This window comes from Artemia sp. Qi Xiang Cuo, chromosome 2 (genome assembly GCF_049724085.1).
Source record: "Artemia sp. Qi Xiang Cuo chromosome 2, ASM4972408v1, whole genome shotgun sequence".
Taxonomy (NCBI): Eukaryota; Metazoa; Arthropoda; class Branchiopoda; order Anostraca; family Artemiidae; genus Artemia; species Artemia sp. Qi Xiang Cuo.
Window position 1 is genome coordinate 96070645 of NC_142795.1, and position 14768 is coordinate 96085412.

At 35.5% G+C, this 14768-nt stretch overlaps 1 protein-coding gene across 1 annotated transcript in view; it reads left to right on the forward strand.

Annotated features, from left to right (window-relative positions):
• Positions 1-14768, forward strand: part of eIF2A (eukaryotic translation initiation factor 2A) — a 143227-nt gene that overhangs the window by 40843 nt on the left and 87616 nt on the right. Inside the window, exon 2 of the mRNA XM_089104712.1 lies at positions 12244-12391. Within this exon, the coding sequence (XP_088960838.1) occupies positions 12244-12391 (148 nt within the window). The remainder of the gene's footprint in view (positions 1-12243; positions 12392-14768) is intronic.

The window sequence follows — 14768 nt, forward strand, 5'->3', positions numbered from 1 at the left end:
ACACCTCTTAATACCTTTTTTAATGCTGATTCATAAATCAATAATTGTTTTGGGGAGAAAATACATTTTGAGCCCTTAAATGGCTCAAGATACCATATAGTTGCTGCATACAGTAGACAGCTTGTAGCATAAAGAGCAAGGTATTGACTAGCGGGTGAACCCCCTTATATATGTAATAAATTCTGTTTGTTTTAAGTTTAATGTTGCACGTAACTGCAGCAAAAATTCTGCAGTGATTTTTTATTACCTTCAGCTGTAAATTATGGGGAATAAAACATGGGAATGACGATTTTCTGGGGCATACTCGTTTTTTTCAACTTTTATCTAAAAGCAATCAGATCCACTTGAAACCAGCCAGGGCAAGTAATTTGGCTAAGAAGAAATGGATTATAGTGTCTGCATTAACTGGAAATTTGCCAGGCAAATATCAACAACCATAGAGACCAAAACATGAGCATTCAAGCAAGCTACAGTTCAGACATTATGATAAGTTTCATTGTTTGCAAATTTCTCCTCTATTTCGTCAGACATTGCGTCTTAAAAGGTAAATAAACACACTCTTATTTTGCACATATTGAAATTTTTGAAATAAAAACAAACATTGCATTGGGTTTTAGGTTTTGAGGTCAAGTAATTAAGTATTGGCTTAAACACATAAGATACTAAAAGTAACAGCATGGAGTTGGTGTCAAGAAATTGAGATTAAAGTTGGTCATAAAAAGAAACAGCATATTTTGAGACCACCTTCAACAAATATGTCATTGTTTCTTTTCAAGAAAATGTTCTTCTTAGCACCTACCATTTTAAAAGTACTGATGGGTTAGCAAAATCAGTCATAATCATAGGCAGCGCGCTAGCGCTGCCTAAGTAAAGAACGATGTGGCCACAATGTTTTTTTTTCTTCAACAGGCACTTCGTATCGAAGGAGTTGTCGTAAAAACTTCGAAAAGGGCTCATTCGATTGGAAATTGGAATGGCTAGTGCTCTTTTTAATTGTCGAAAGTGATTGGAGGCCAACTTGCCCCCCCCACCCACCCACGCCCATCATTCCCCCAAACACATCAGATAAAACTGGTATGCTAGCAATTTTGTTGAGCATAATTGATTTCCAGATGTAAAATATGTTTTTGAAGGGGAAACTCCCACATCTCATTTGCTCCAAAGGTTTTGAGCTGTAGCGAAACTGCCTATAAGATCGATGTTAACAAAGTGCATCATGAATTATTTTTCTTCTTTAGAGCAGGGCACTTTATATGGAAGGGGTCGTCGTAAAAACTTCAAAAGGGGCTCATTCTTCGAGTCGTAGAAATTACAAAAGGGGATTGGAAATCGAGAGTTCTAGTGCCCTTTTTAATAGTCAAAAGTGATTGGAGGGCAGCTAGCCCCCCCCCCCTCCCACGCCCATTATTCCCCCAAACACTTCCAATAAAGATTTTTAGATAGCCATTCTGTTCAGCGTAGTTGGTTTCCACATAGAAAATATGTTTTTGAGGAGGATACTCCCTAACAACCATCAGGGCAAGGGTTTTAAGTTATGCCTTGGGGGCATATCAGGTTTTTACAGATGGCGTTGTCGTAAAAACTTCGAAAAATGCTCATTCGATTGAAAATTCAAAGGGCTAGTGCCCTTTTTAATACTCGAAAGTTATTGGGGGGCGACTAGTTGATTTACAGATAGAAAATATGTTTTTAGGAGGACACTCCCCCTCAACCCTCAGGGCAAGGGTTTTAAGTTATGCCCTGGGGGCATATAAGGTTTTTATAGACGAGGTTGTCGTAGAAACTTCAAAAAAGGCTCATTCGATTGGAAATTAAAGGGCTAGTCCCCTTTTAGATAGTCGAAAGTGATGGGAGGGCAACTAGCCCCCCCCCCGCCCATCCCTTCCCCAAACACATCCAATCAAAATTTTTAGATAACCATTTTGTTTAGCGTAGTTTATTTCCAGATAGAAAATATGTTTTTGAGGAGGTCACTCCCCCACAACCCTCAGGGCAAGGGTTTTAAGTTATGCCCTGGGGGCATATAAGGTTTTTATAGAAGAGGTTGTCGTAGAAACTTCAAAAAAGACACATTCAATTGGAAATTAAACGGCTAGTCCCCTTTTCGATAGTCGAAAGTGATGGGAAGGCAACTAGCCCCCCCTCCTGCCCATCCTTTCCCCAAACACATCCAATCAAAATTTTGAGATAACCATTTTGTTTAGTGTAGTTGATTTCCAGATAGAAAATATGTTTTTGAGGAGGACACTCCCCCAGAGCCCTCAGGGCAAGGGTTTTAAGTTATGCCCTGGGGGCATATACGGTTTTAAAAGAAGGTGTTGTCGCAGAAACTTGACAAAAAAGTTCCTTCGATTGGAAATTCAAAGGGCTAGTGCCTTTTAAATAGTCGAAAGTGATTGGAGGGCAACTAGCCCCCCCCTCCTACACCCATCATTTCCCGAATCACATCCAATAAAAATTTTGAAATAGCCATTTTGTTCAACGTAGTTGATTTTCATATAGAAAATACTTTTTTGAGGAGGACACTCCCCCCCAACCCTCAGGGCAAGGATTATAAATTATGCCCGGGGGGCATATAAGGTTTTTAATGAAATATTTGTCGTAGAAACTTGAAAAAGGGCTCATTCGATTTGAAATTCAAAGGGCTAGCACCCTTTTTAATATTTGAAAGTGATTTGAAGGCAACTAACCCCCCTCTCACGCCCACCATTCCCCCAAACACATGCAATCAAAATTTTTAGATAGCCATTTTATTCAACGTAGTTGAAAGTTTTGGAAATTAGGTCTTTAAGGATGACAATTCCTCCTTCCACAGCCCTCAGGGCAAGGGTTGTAAGTTATGCCCTAAGGCATATAAAGCTTTTATTGAAAGCGTTGTTGTAGAAACTTCAAAAGGACTCATTCAATTTGAAATTGAAAGGGCTAGAGCCTTTTTTAATAGTTGAAAGTGATTTGATAGTGACTAACGGCCCTCACACGCCCACAATTTTCCCAAACATATCCAATCCAAATTATGATATATCAATTTTTTTCAACATAGGTGAACATTCTGGAAATTAGGTCTTTTAGGATGATAACCCCCTCAGAGCCCTCAGTGCAAGGGTTGTAAGTTATGCCCTGGGGGCATATAAGGTTTATATAGAAAGTAATTGTATTAATAATAGACAGCAGGATTGCGCTGCCAAATTGAACAACGGGAATACTCAAGAACAAGGCAAGAACCGGGTACTAAGTAAAGAAGAGGACATCCTCCCACAGCCCCTGAGATAACGGCTCGAAGCTGTGTACGGGGGTATAGAAGAATGATGTTGCCACAATGTATTATTTTTTCCTTTAGACCAGGTTACTTTATATCGAAGAAGCTGTCGTAAAAACTTCAAAAAGGGGTCATTTAATTAGAAATTGGAGTGTGCCCTTTTTAATAGTCGAAAGTGATTGGAAGGCGACTAACATCCCTCTCACGCCCACCATTTCCCCCAACACATCCAATCAAAATTTTGAGATAGCCATGTTGTTTAACGTAGTTGAAAGTTCTGGAAATTTGGTGTTAGAGGATGACAACCACCCTAACCGAACTTAGTGTGAGCGTTATAATTTATGGCCTGGGAGCATATAAGGTGTTTATAGAAACCGTTTTCATTTCCAAAAGTGCTCATTACATTGGAAATCAAAGGCCTAGTGCCCTTTATAATAGTCGAAAGTGATTGGAAGGCTTGACTTCTTATAGTTAAGATCGAAGTGGGTATAATGTATTATTTTCTGTTGTTGTTGTTGTTTAGACCAGGGCACTTCGTATCGAAGAGGTTGTCGTGGGAACTTCGAAAAGGGCTCATTCGATTGAAAATAGAAAGGGCTGATGCCCTTTTTAATAGTCGAAAGTGATTTGAAGGCAACTAATCCCCCTTCCACTCCCACCCTCCCATCCAAACCCACCAAATTCTGCTCTTAAAAATTAAACAAAAAAAAGAAGCAGAAGTGTATCCAAGCTATAAAAGAAAGTAAACAGATTTTTTTTGCGAATGGTATCAGGTTTTTCATTTCAGGTCATATAGAGGAGGTATGAAACTAAATTAAACAGTACTAATTGTATCTAGATTTTTAAAAGGGTGTATGTTGTTAAAAATTCCTGAAAATTTTTCTCCAGCATACAAATAACAGGCCAAACTATAAAGTCTTAAAAAAAAGAAAAGATTTAAAGTATTATTTTCTTTTTCCCTGAAAAGACTATGTCAATATAAAACAAACAGATATTAAATCGAAAAAATTTTCCACAAGACAGGTTTTTAGAAGAAAATTAAAAAACTAAACTCTACAAAAAATGAGCAAAAATTAAATCAAATAATTTACCAAACGTGAATCTATCACAAATAAGCATTGATATATAAATGAAATCCAAAATCAATCAATCAATCAATCAATTTACTAATACTAAAAAAAAACAATTACAGACTTGAAGTTTATACGCACCCAAAAATCTCAGCTTGTAAAGGGCCAACAAAACAAATAAGACACTATTATAAAGCACATAAAAAAAACAGAAAAAGAACATACTTAAAAATCAGAAAAATATATTGAATGAAAAAAAAGACATATAAATTTGGATGAAATGCAAAAAAAAAGAAGAAAAAAAAAGGGGGAAATACTATACTGGAAATACCCAGTGAGAAACTGCCTTTGCAGAAAGAGATAGAGGGACATCAGGAGGGATGGAGTTCCATTGTAAAATAGATTGATAAACAGGAGACCTCTGACCTGCTGTCGATGATCGCTTAGGTAGAATGAACCTGCGATAAGAGCTACGTAAAAAAGAAGAGTACCTACCTGAGCCTGACAGAAAGAAAAACTGCTGCAGAGATGGTGGGAGTGTACCTAGAAAAGTAGAATGTGCTAAATAAAGGTAACTTTAACCCACAATACGATCCAGCGGAGCTATTCCAGTGTCATTATAAAGATCAGAGGAAGGGTAAAACGAGGTAGAAGAAAAGTAGCCTTCACTGCCCTATTTTGGGCTCTTTGAAGTGAGCAGAGAAGAGATTTATTAGTACTACCCCAGACAGAACAGCAATAAGAAAAGTAAGGAAAAATAAAAGCTTAATAAAGAGAAAGTATAACATCTGGGGGAAGAAATGAGTTAACCCTGTATAACATTGAAGATTGGCGGAGGACAAGGGAACGGGTATGAGTTATATGGGGTTTAAAAGAAAGAAAACGGTCAAGATACATACCAAAAAATTTCACTATAGTAGCTTGCGGTATAATATAATTCACATAAGTCAGTATGGGTTGCCCTTGCGTTTCTCATACAACAAGGGGCTCCATAGTGCACAAAGGCACTTTTTTGACTATCGAGGGTCATACCATTTGACGAGCACCAATCTTTTACTTTATCAAGAAGACCTTGAGCTAGGGAGGTGACAGATGGTAGGTCCACTGCAGTAATGAAAAAGTTATTGTCATCGGCAAAAAGAATAGGGTGCACAAGGGGATGAAGACCATCAATAAGATCATTAATATAAATTAAAAACAAAAGTGGTCCAAGCACAGAGCCCTGTGGGATACTTTTCACAATAGGCAAGGAAGAGGAAGAAGTACCATTAACCGAAACATACTGAGATCTCCCTGAGAGTTAAGACCTAAATCATTCAAGTGGGAATACATGCACTCCAAATGAAGATAATTTAGACAAAAGAACAGAGTGAACGACCATATCAAATGCCTTTGAAAAGTAAAGAAATAGACCCATAACACACAAGCCCTTGTCAAGGTTAACACTCACAAACTCTGTTGCATCTGAAAGTGCATGCAAGGTAGAAAAACTGGGACGAAAGCCATACTGATGGTTAGTTATGAGAGAATTACCTGCAGTCGTATTAGTACTAAATACAAATGAAGAGAGTCTACAATACACTAACTTTTTCAACTACCTTAGAAATTACAGGAAGGAGAGAAATAGGTCTATAGTTTGAAATTAGAGATGAATCACCTTTTTTAAATAAAGATACAACATTAGCAACCTTAAATGAATGAGGAAAAACACCAGAAGAAAGAGAGAGGTTAGTTATGTCTGAGATGGGGTTAGAAACAAACAGACCAATTTTTTTAAGAACGTGGCAGTATAAATCAAAACCATCAACTTAATGGCAACTTGAAAGCTTAGAAATAATGCTAGAAATGTTGGTATCACTGCATGGGCAAAGGAAAAATTACTTTTCTGCTAAGGGAAAACTACTTACTCTCCTGTAGGGTGGATTAGGAACTGAAGGAAGTGAGGTGAAATACGAATTGAAGGCGCTTGCTGAAGAATTTTTGTCCACGAAAGATCCATAAGCGTTCTTTTAGCTACAAGGGGGGGACTGTTTAAGTTTCTTGTGGGAAACAGCCTCATTAACGACATTCCAAACCTTTTGCAAATTACCTTACACTGTTACACTTATCAATTTAACACGAAAAATATAGCTTTTTGGCTGCACGTACTGAAGAAGTAAGCACATTTTTATAAAGTTTATACTTCAAAAGATCATCCTGTGTCTTACTTCTACATGCAGCCTTGAACAGAGACGCCTTCATATGTGGAGCATTGATCAGACCTCTAGACATCCATGGACATTTGGGTATGGAATTCCTTGGCCTCTTTCTAAGAGGAAAATGCTTATCCAACAGAGCTCTCATACGACACAAAAATAGATTCGTTGCACAATCAACGTCATTATCTTCAAGAACACTAGGCCAATCATTACTCTGAAGACTATGCATTAAATTAGAAATTTCTTTATCTGTGGAAGTTCTAAAAGAAGACTCACCCTGCTCATTCACAGCAATCTCAGTTTCAGGCACAAAAAGTGATACATAAATAGGGAAGTGACCAGAAAGATCAGTGAAAACAAGACCAGAAGTAAACTTCAAACTAGAAGAATGAGAAATGAAAATATTATCTATTAAAGTGTCAGAATTTCTAGTAGGGTCAACACGAGAAGGAAAAAAAAATTGAAGGAAGTAGACCAGCAGAAGAAAGCACATCAAAGAGATGGTCACATTCATCACTTGATCCAATATTTAACACATTACAATTAAAATCTCCCAAAACACAAATATGTTTTTTAGAGAAAGATCCCACACAAGAAAATTGATCAAGCAAATCACAGAACAAATGTGTTGGAAAAGGAGGGGGCTTATAAAACAAACAAACAGTGTCAGATGCAAACTGGCTTTTCAGATCAATAACACGAGAATAAACTGTCCTACTATTTGACACTACTGATGTAAACAAGGATTCAAGGTCAGACCTTCTTCTAAACTCAATATCAGACATTATAAATAAAGAAATACCCCCTGAGTATTTTGTTACCATTCTGGGGATATCGATAGCAAAACAACCATGCAAATTATAGGCTCTAAATTTTTCCCCCATCAGGTAACCATGTTTCTGTTAAACCTATTATATCAAAAGGGCAAGAATTATCAGACCACATATACGATTTCAGACTATCCCACTTATATCTTATCCCACGCAAATTCAAACAAAATACATTAAAGCTACTATTTAAAGACAGTGAGGGTATAATTTTATCACAATAATCAATGGTAGTGTGATAATTACAGCTAGAATTAACCATAGATTCAAGTAGAGGGTCAAGCGTGTGAGTCTCTTGTTTACTAGCCCTACTTGGTTGATCAAACATAACCGAATTAAGAATAGAAGAATTCAAAAGAAAAGAGAAATCACCCTTAACTATCACACATAATAAATGTACACATAGAAATATAAGTGGGATGGTACAAATTATCCAAAGTATTGGACCAAAGTATAACGTTACACCTTTTCCCATTACTTGACCAACGAGTGTGCACGATTGACAAAAAAATAAAAAAAATTAGCCTCCATGAAGGTAAAAGGATCACTAAAAACATAAAGAGATACCAGTAGAATGACTCATTTTATTCAAAGTATTGGCCCAATTAATAATGTGGGCCCAGTAAATAATGTTAGCTGTAAGTATGCTGACATGAAAAAAAAAATATAATAGTAGTCAGCCTACCTGAAGGTGATAGGATCACAGACAAATATAAATGAATATCAATGAAATGACACATATTATTCCAAATATTAGCCCAAAGTATAATATCGGTAGTAAGAAATTATGAGAGCTGCATATATACTGACATGACAAAAATATGATAGAATTCAGGGTACACTAGGGTGATAGCATCAAAAAATAAGATAAAGAAATATCAATGAGATAGCATATATTATTCAAAATATTGACCAAAAATATAATATGGGACCAGTCAAAAGTATGTGAGTTACATGTGTGCTGACATGGGAAAAATATGATAGAATTCAGGCTACAGGAAGGCGATAGGATCACCTACCCAGATAAGGAAATAATAGCGGCATGGCACATATTTATCAAAATATTGGCCCAAGGTATAATGTGGAACCAGTGAAGATTATGTGATCTGCAAGTATGCTTACATCAGAGAAATATGAAAGAATTGAGCCTACATATAGATGATAGGATCACAAACAAACATAAAAAAATAAATAAATAACAGTGGGATAGCATATATTATTCATAATACTTGCCCAAAACGTAATATGGGACCAGTCAAAATTATATGAGCTGCAAGTGTGCTGACATGACAAAAACATTATAGAAGCTATGCTACATGATGGTGAAAGGATCATAAACAAACATAAAGAAAAATCAGTGGGAGGGCACATGTTATTATAAGTATTAGCACAAACTATAATGTGTGACCAGTTGATATTATGGGGGTTACAAGTATAATGACACGACAAGAATATAATGTAAATCAGACAACATGAAGGTGACAGAATCACAAACAAACATAAAGAATTATTAGTGGGAAGGGACATATCATCCAAACTATTGGCACAAAGTGTAATATGGTACCAGTCAAAATTATGTGAGGACAGTTAAGAATAATAGAGGAACATTTTAAGAACAGCAAGTAAATACCTACAGAAACAATGCAATATATTATAAGAAAATAAATCTAAATCCATCACTTTAATTTTTCTGCATTTGCAGCACATAAATCAATTTCATTCTGATTATTAAACTTAACCACTCTTCCAGATTGGGTTTTATACAGGGTATCACCTTTACTGGACCAAACATTACGTAAGCCAAGCTTTGACTTGATATATGAAAGATGTTGTAAGCGTGGTTTTGTAAGCGTCTCAGAAAATCGAATCCCTGATCCTTTCAAATCCTTCTTTTGTCTGAGAAGCAGTTGACGAACTCGTAAGTTGCAAAATTCAACAACTATGGGTCTGGGTTTTGCAGATGGTTTGCCAATTCTTTTGGCTGATACAACATCAGACTGAATAATTGGTATGCCAGGAAATTTCCCAGCAAAAGCAGTTGACGAACTCGTAAGTTGCAAAATTCAACAACTATGGGTCTGGGTTTTGCAGATGGTTTGCCAATTCTTTTGGCTGATACAACATCAGACTGAATAATTGGTATGCCAGGAAATTTCCCAGCACATAGTGACAAGAATTTACTTTCAGTATTTTCAATGGAGGTCTCCTCTTTCACCCCAAAGACAATAATTTGGTTGCTCAAAGCCTGCTGTTCAAAACGGTCATTTAATCTTGCCAGGTTGGACTGGATAGGCTGGAAAGAGTTTTTAAGGTCTATCATGGATGACTCTAAAGTAGCGAATGAAGATTCAACAGAAAATATTCGTCTGTTATAGCTTTCAAGAGTCTTATCCACTAGATTACTAAGATCTAGGTTGAGGCCAGCATACACCTCCTGCTTGATTGCATCCAGCTTATCTGAAGAGATAGTGACATTATGTTGCATGAATGTCTGTTCCTCTTTCATTTTAACCACTGCCTCATCTATCTGGGAAGAGATCTTAGCCAATATAAGGTCATCAAGTAACCCTTTCACTGAAGATTTAAGGTTGTCAGGTTGTAGTGAATCTGCTAGCATTTTATGTTTGATTTTTATGCTATTTATGTGGTTAGTGAGCATGAGTAGTTGCTCTGAAACAGATTCTGATCCAGAGAATTGGATTGAGATGTCAGACCTTCGTTCACGAGGTTGCTCGAGATGACTTTTCATTTCTTAACTGAAGTAAACAACAAAACAGGAACAGAATAAGGAGTGGTATAAGACAGTTTGGGTATAAGGCAGGATATAGTCCACAATCAAGTAACAAATTTCAAATACCAAAGCAGGGGATTGTGAAATTTGAAGAATAGAAAGCAATCAGCACAAAACATCAAGCATCAATAGTAGCAGTGGCATAAACCCAAGGATTGGTTACTGTAGTCAAATTACAAGTTAAAATTGGTATAGGTCTCACCTGATGAGTCCCCTCTTAAATCCCAGGGATGGGGGCTGCTATGTGTGCCTGCCTTTACCCACTGGTAGGCAGGCAGAACCAGTACTTCAGGACGCTTAAAGTGTTGCTGGTTATGCCAGAAAACCTCAAATTCTTATCTGATCTGATATCCACGTCGAACAGAAATTACAATAAATAACCGAGTCAAACTCAAAACGAGCAGAAATTAACACAAGTTGGGCGCAAAATCCCTATGCCTTCCCATGGCCAGAACAAAATTTACACTTTACTGAAAAAAATATAAATGTTTTTACCTTTATAACTTTAATAAATCAAATAATTTTAACATTTTGATTACTAAATATCAGTATATGTATATTAAACTGACAAAGCACATTCATTTGTACAGACACTCAGCTGTCTGTTAAAAAAATATAAATATAAAAAATATAATTTTTTTTTACTTTTATAACTTTAATAAATCAAATAATATTAGCATTTTGATTGCTAAATATCAGTATATATATATTAAACTGATAATGCACATTCATTTGTATTTTTTTCAGTAAAGTGCAAATTTTGTTCTGGCCTTTGGAAAGAATAGGGGTTTTGCGCCCAACTTGTGTTAATTTCTGCTCGTTTTGAGTTTGACTCGGTTATTTATTGTAATTTCTGTTCGTTTTTGGGTTTCATTTATTTATCGATGCTTATTTGTGGTAGTTTTACGATTGGTTCATTATTTTATTTTGTTTTTGCTCATTTTTTGTTTAATGGAGTTCTTTACTTTTCTTTGAAAAACTTATTTTGTGTAAAAAGTTTTTAATTTAATCAATGGTAAAGGAGCAAAACCAAACTATCACTCCCAGAACAATTTTGGTCACAAAACTGATCCAAGGGTGCTGCAATATTTAGTTGGCCAAGCAATGACAATCCAATTGAATTTCTTTTCAAGATCAATAAAAGTCTATGATCTATGGTTTGACCTGTCTCTTGAGTATCTACCTTCTCCCATTCCCTGTCCAAAATGCACTGACCCCTGAAGACCTTAATCAAACTTTCTATAATAAAAATATAATTTTTTTAAATATTTCCACAGCACAAATGAGGACAATAGAAAGTAGTACAAGATACTCACATATTTTTTTTAAATACTGATTTCTAAGGTTTTGAAGACTTGTAGAAATATTTCTTAAATTTTAATGAATGTGGTGAAAATTCCTAATCAAATCATTAGAGTTATCTGGAGTAAAGATAAGAGCTTGAAACGCCTTCCCCAGGCGTAATTTATGCTACTGGGCTCTTGTGGAGGTATTATTCACCTACCTCGACTAATTTCCAAAATAGCTCATCATCTAGAATTTTACCCTTATTTTACTACTTGTAAAGTTACAAATCAAGGACCTTATCAATATTAAAATTGTCTTTCAAGTTTAGCTTAAAGGTTACTTCTTTTAGAATATAGGCTTTGGCAAGGTAGTCCCCAGAATGGATGCTGGATTTGAAGTCAAATTTAGAATATTGTACACAGTTTGGACCTATTTTTCTGAGAATTTTCTGACTTTTAGGGTAGAGAGAAAAAAGTTCGAAACACCTCCCAAAACCTACATTTAGACCATATATCCATTCCTGAAAGTTTTACTTTATTGAGCAATATTTTCCCAAACTCTTCAGAAATACCGTTTCACAGAGGGTATAGTTTGGTGCTTGAAAACCCCTTTCTGGGCTATAGGTCAAATTTGTTTTTTGGGGGATTGTGTTGCAGGTTAGTCTATGATGCCTTGAGAAATATATGAATAAGAAAATACCATTCAGCTAAGATTCAGTTGCAAAATTGAACCGCGCCACCCCCCTGCACCAAAATAAAAGTTGTGTCCTCACTGATCATGGGGAAAATTGTATTTATAATTTTTTCTTCCCTAGGTAGAACCATCAAAGGTGGTGTTCAATCTTGGACTGGGATTCCTAAACCTGCTTGTGATAAGATTCTTAGTGATATTGAAGCAAAAAGCTGCCGAATATTTGAGCTCAGCAGAAATGGAAAATATCTTGCTTGCTGTGGATCTAAAGGGTAAATTGTCTTATATTTCAAACAGCTTGGCTAAAGACAACTTCTTTAATGTCCTGGGGACAGGATCATATCCATATGTGTTTCTATCTCTGAGTTCTTCTGAACCGTTAAAAATCATATAAAAATATACACTTTTTGACTAGATTAGCTAATGGCAAAACAAAAAAACAATCAACAAAACAAACAAAGAACAACTTAGAAATGACTTTTTCCATAGTTGACTCCTACACCCCCCCCCCCTCTCTAAGTTAATATAATGTTTAAAATCATTGCAGGAAAGCTTAAAAGAAATGGATGAAAAGGATTTCTAAATTTTTATGCTTTTGAGTCTGGACAAAATGTTGGCTTGAGACTCCAAACTTGTAGCATTAAGGAACAGGGTTGCCACTACCAAGGAATAATAAAAACTTTTTGCTAAACCGAAAAAAATCCCTAGAAAAAAGGGAAAAATTGTTGAAAGTACACTTATATGGAAAATCTGGCTCCATTTTACTTTTTTGTCATTATCTTCTAAAAGGTTTTTAACTTTTTGAAGGGTGCAAGATAAATATTTAAATTTTGTCTTTTGGACCAATTTGATATACTGTCACACTCCTGCCTGAACGTTGTATATGTTTCAGCTTGTACCTGCTGCTATGAATTTTCAGGTGTTGGTTGTTCTTTTGTGAAATTAATTTAAAAAAAAACTCCTCAAAATAAGTTTTGTGGAAAAAGTTTAAAAAATTCTTTGTATTGTTTTCACTTTATAACTTTAAGAAATCAAAAGTTAATGAAAATTTTAAGGAATAAATATCAGCATATATATATTAAATTGACAATGCATGTGAATTTTTTTCAGTAAAGGGCAAATTTATTCTGGCTTTTAGAAAGCATAGGGGATTTTGAACCGTACTCATGTTACTTTCTGCTCGTTTTGAGTTTGACTCGGTTATTTATTGTAATTTCTGTTCGTTTTGGGTTTCATTTATTTATCGATGCTGATTTGTGGTATTTTCACGATTGGTAGATCGTTTGATTTTATTTTTGCTCATTTTTTGTTTAATGGAGTTCTTTACTTTTCTTTGAAAAACTTATTTTCTGGAAAAAGTTTTTTAATAATTTCTGCTTGTTTTATATTGACAAAGTCTTTTTCAGGGAAAAAGAAAATAATAGTTTTAATTTTTCCGGTTTTATTTTAAGAATTTACAGTTTGGCCTGCTATTTGTATGCTGGAAAAACTTTTTCAGCAATTAAATACAACATAAACTCTTTTGAAAATCATGACGCAAATAGTAGTGTTTAATTTAGTCATGTACATCCTCTAGTTGACCTGATAAATAAAACTTAATACCGTTCCACAAAAATTATATCTATGCTCTTTAAAAGCCTGGATAGGCTTTTAAAGGATATTGCTGAGATGTCTTATTGGCAACCAGCATACAAGCAGTGCGTTTTGATTTAATTTTAAAGCAAAATTTAGTTTTCAAGGATAATAGACAAGTTAAATAATTGCGGGGGATTGAACTACCCAGTAACCCTAGAGATATAGTTGCTAGACCGGTCCGCTATGCTGAACAAAATGTCTGTCTTAAAAGTTTGATTGGGAGTGTCTTGAAAATTATGAGCTAAAGAGGAGGGCTGTTTGCCCTCCAATCACTTTTGACTCTTCAGGGGGCACTAGAACTTAAAACTTTCAATTAAATTGGCCCTTTTAAAATATTAATGATATTCCTACCTATGAGCATCGCTGCCTATGTTCTTATATGCCCTATATTGCTTATATGCCCTTTTAATACCTGCATGCACATAGTTTTTTTGTTTAATTGAAATTCCCCCTAAACGTGCCCTAAAAGTTACAACTTAATATCATTAATGTCATTAGTTACAGAAACCATAAAAGCAGCATTAAATCCATACACACAGTGGCTTCTGGCTAGTTCAAAATGCACAACCTATGGAGGTATGAAGGTGAAATTTTCAGAGAATATTTCTGTTGTACAGATGACAACCTGCTATACATATTCAGGTTGTCAAAAGGGCATATTAGCAATATCCTAGGAACAGTTTCATTGTGAAATTAAAACTTAGAACGCTTGTTGAGGGGGATGTTGAACTAACAAAAAGACAAAATCTGCATCATAATAATACTGCCTCAACTCCTACAACTACTACTTCTGCTACTTTTGTTATTACTGCTACTACCTCTGCTGATACTAAAGCTAAGACTATTAACTTTACTCCTACTGCTACTACTATAACTACTGGTGCTACTACTATTACTAATAAACCTAAGGGTATTAAGGCAAAAATTTTGGACAATATTGTAGCTGTATTGAAATAAATCGAAATATACTATGTCCATATAGGCCGTCAAGAGGACGTATCAACAAGGGTTCAG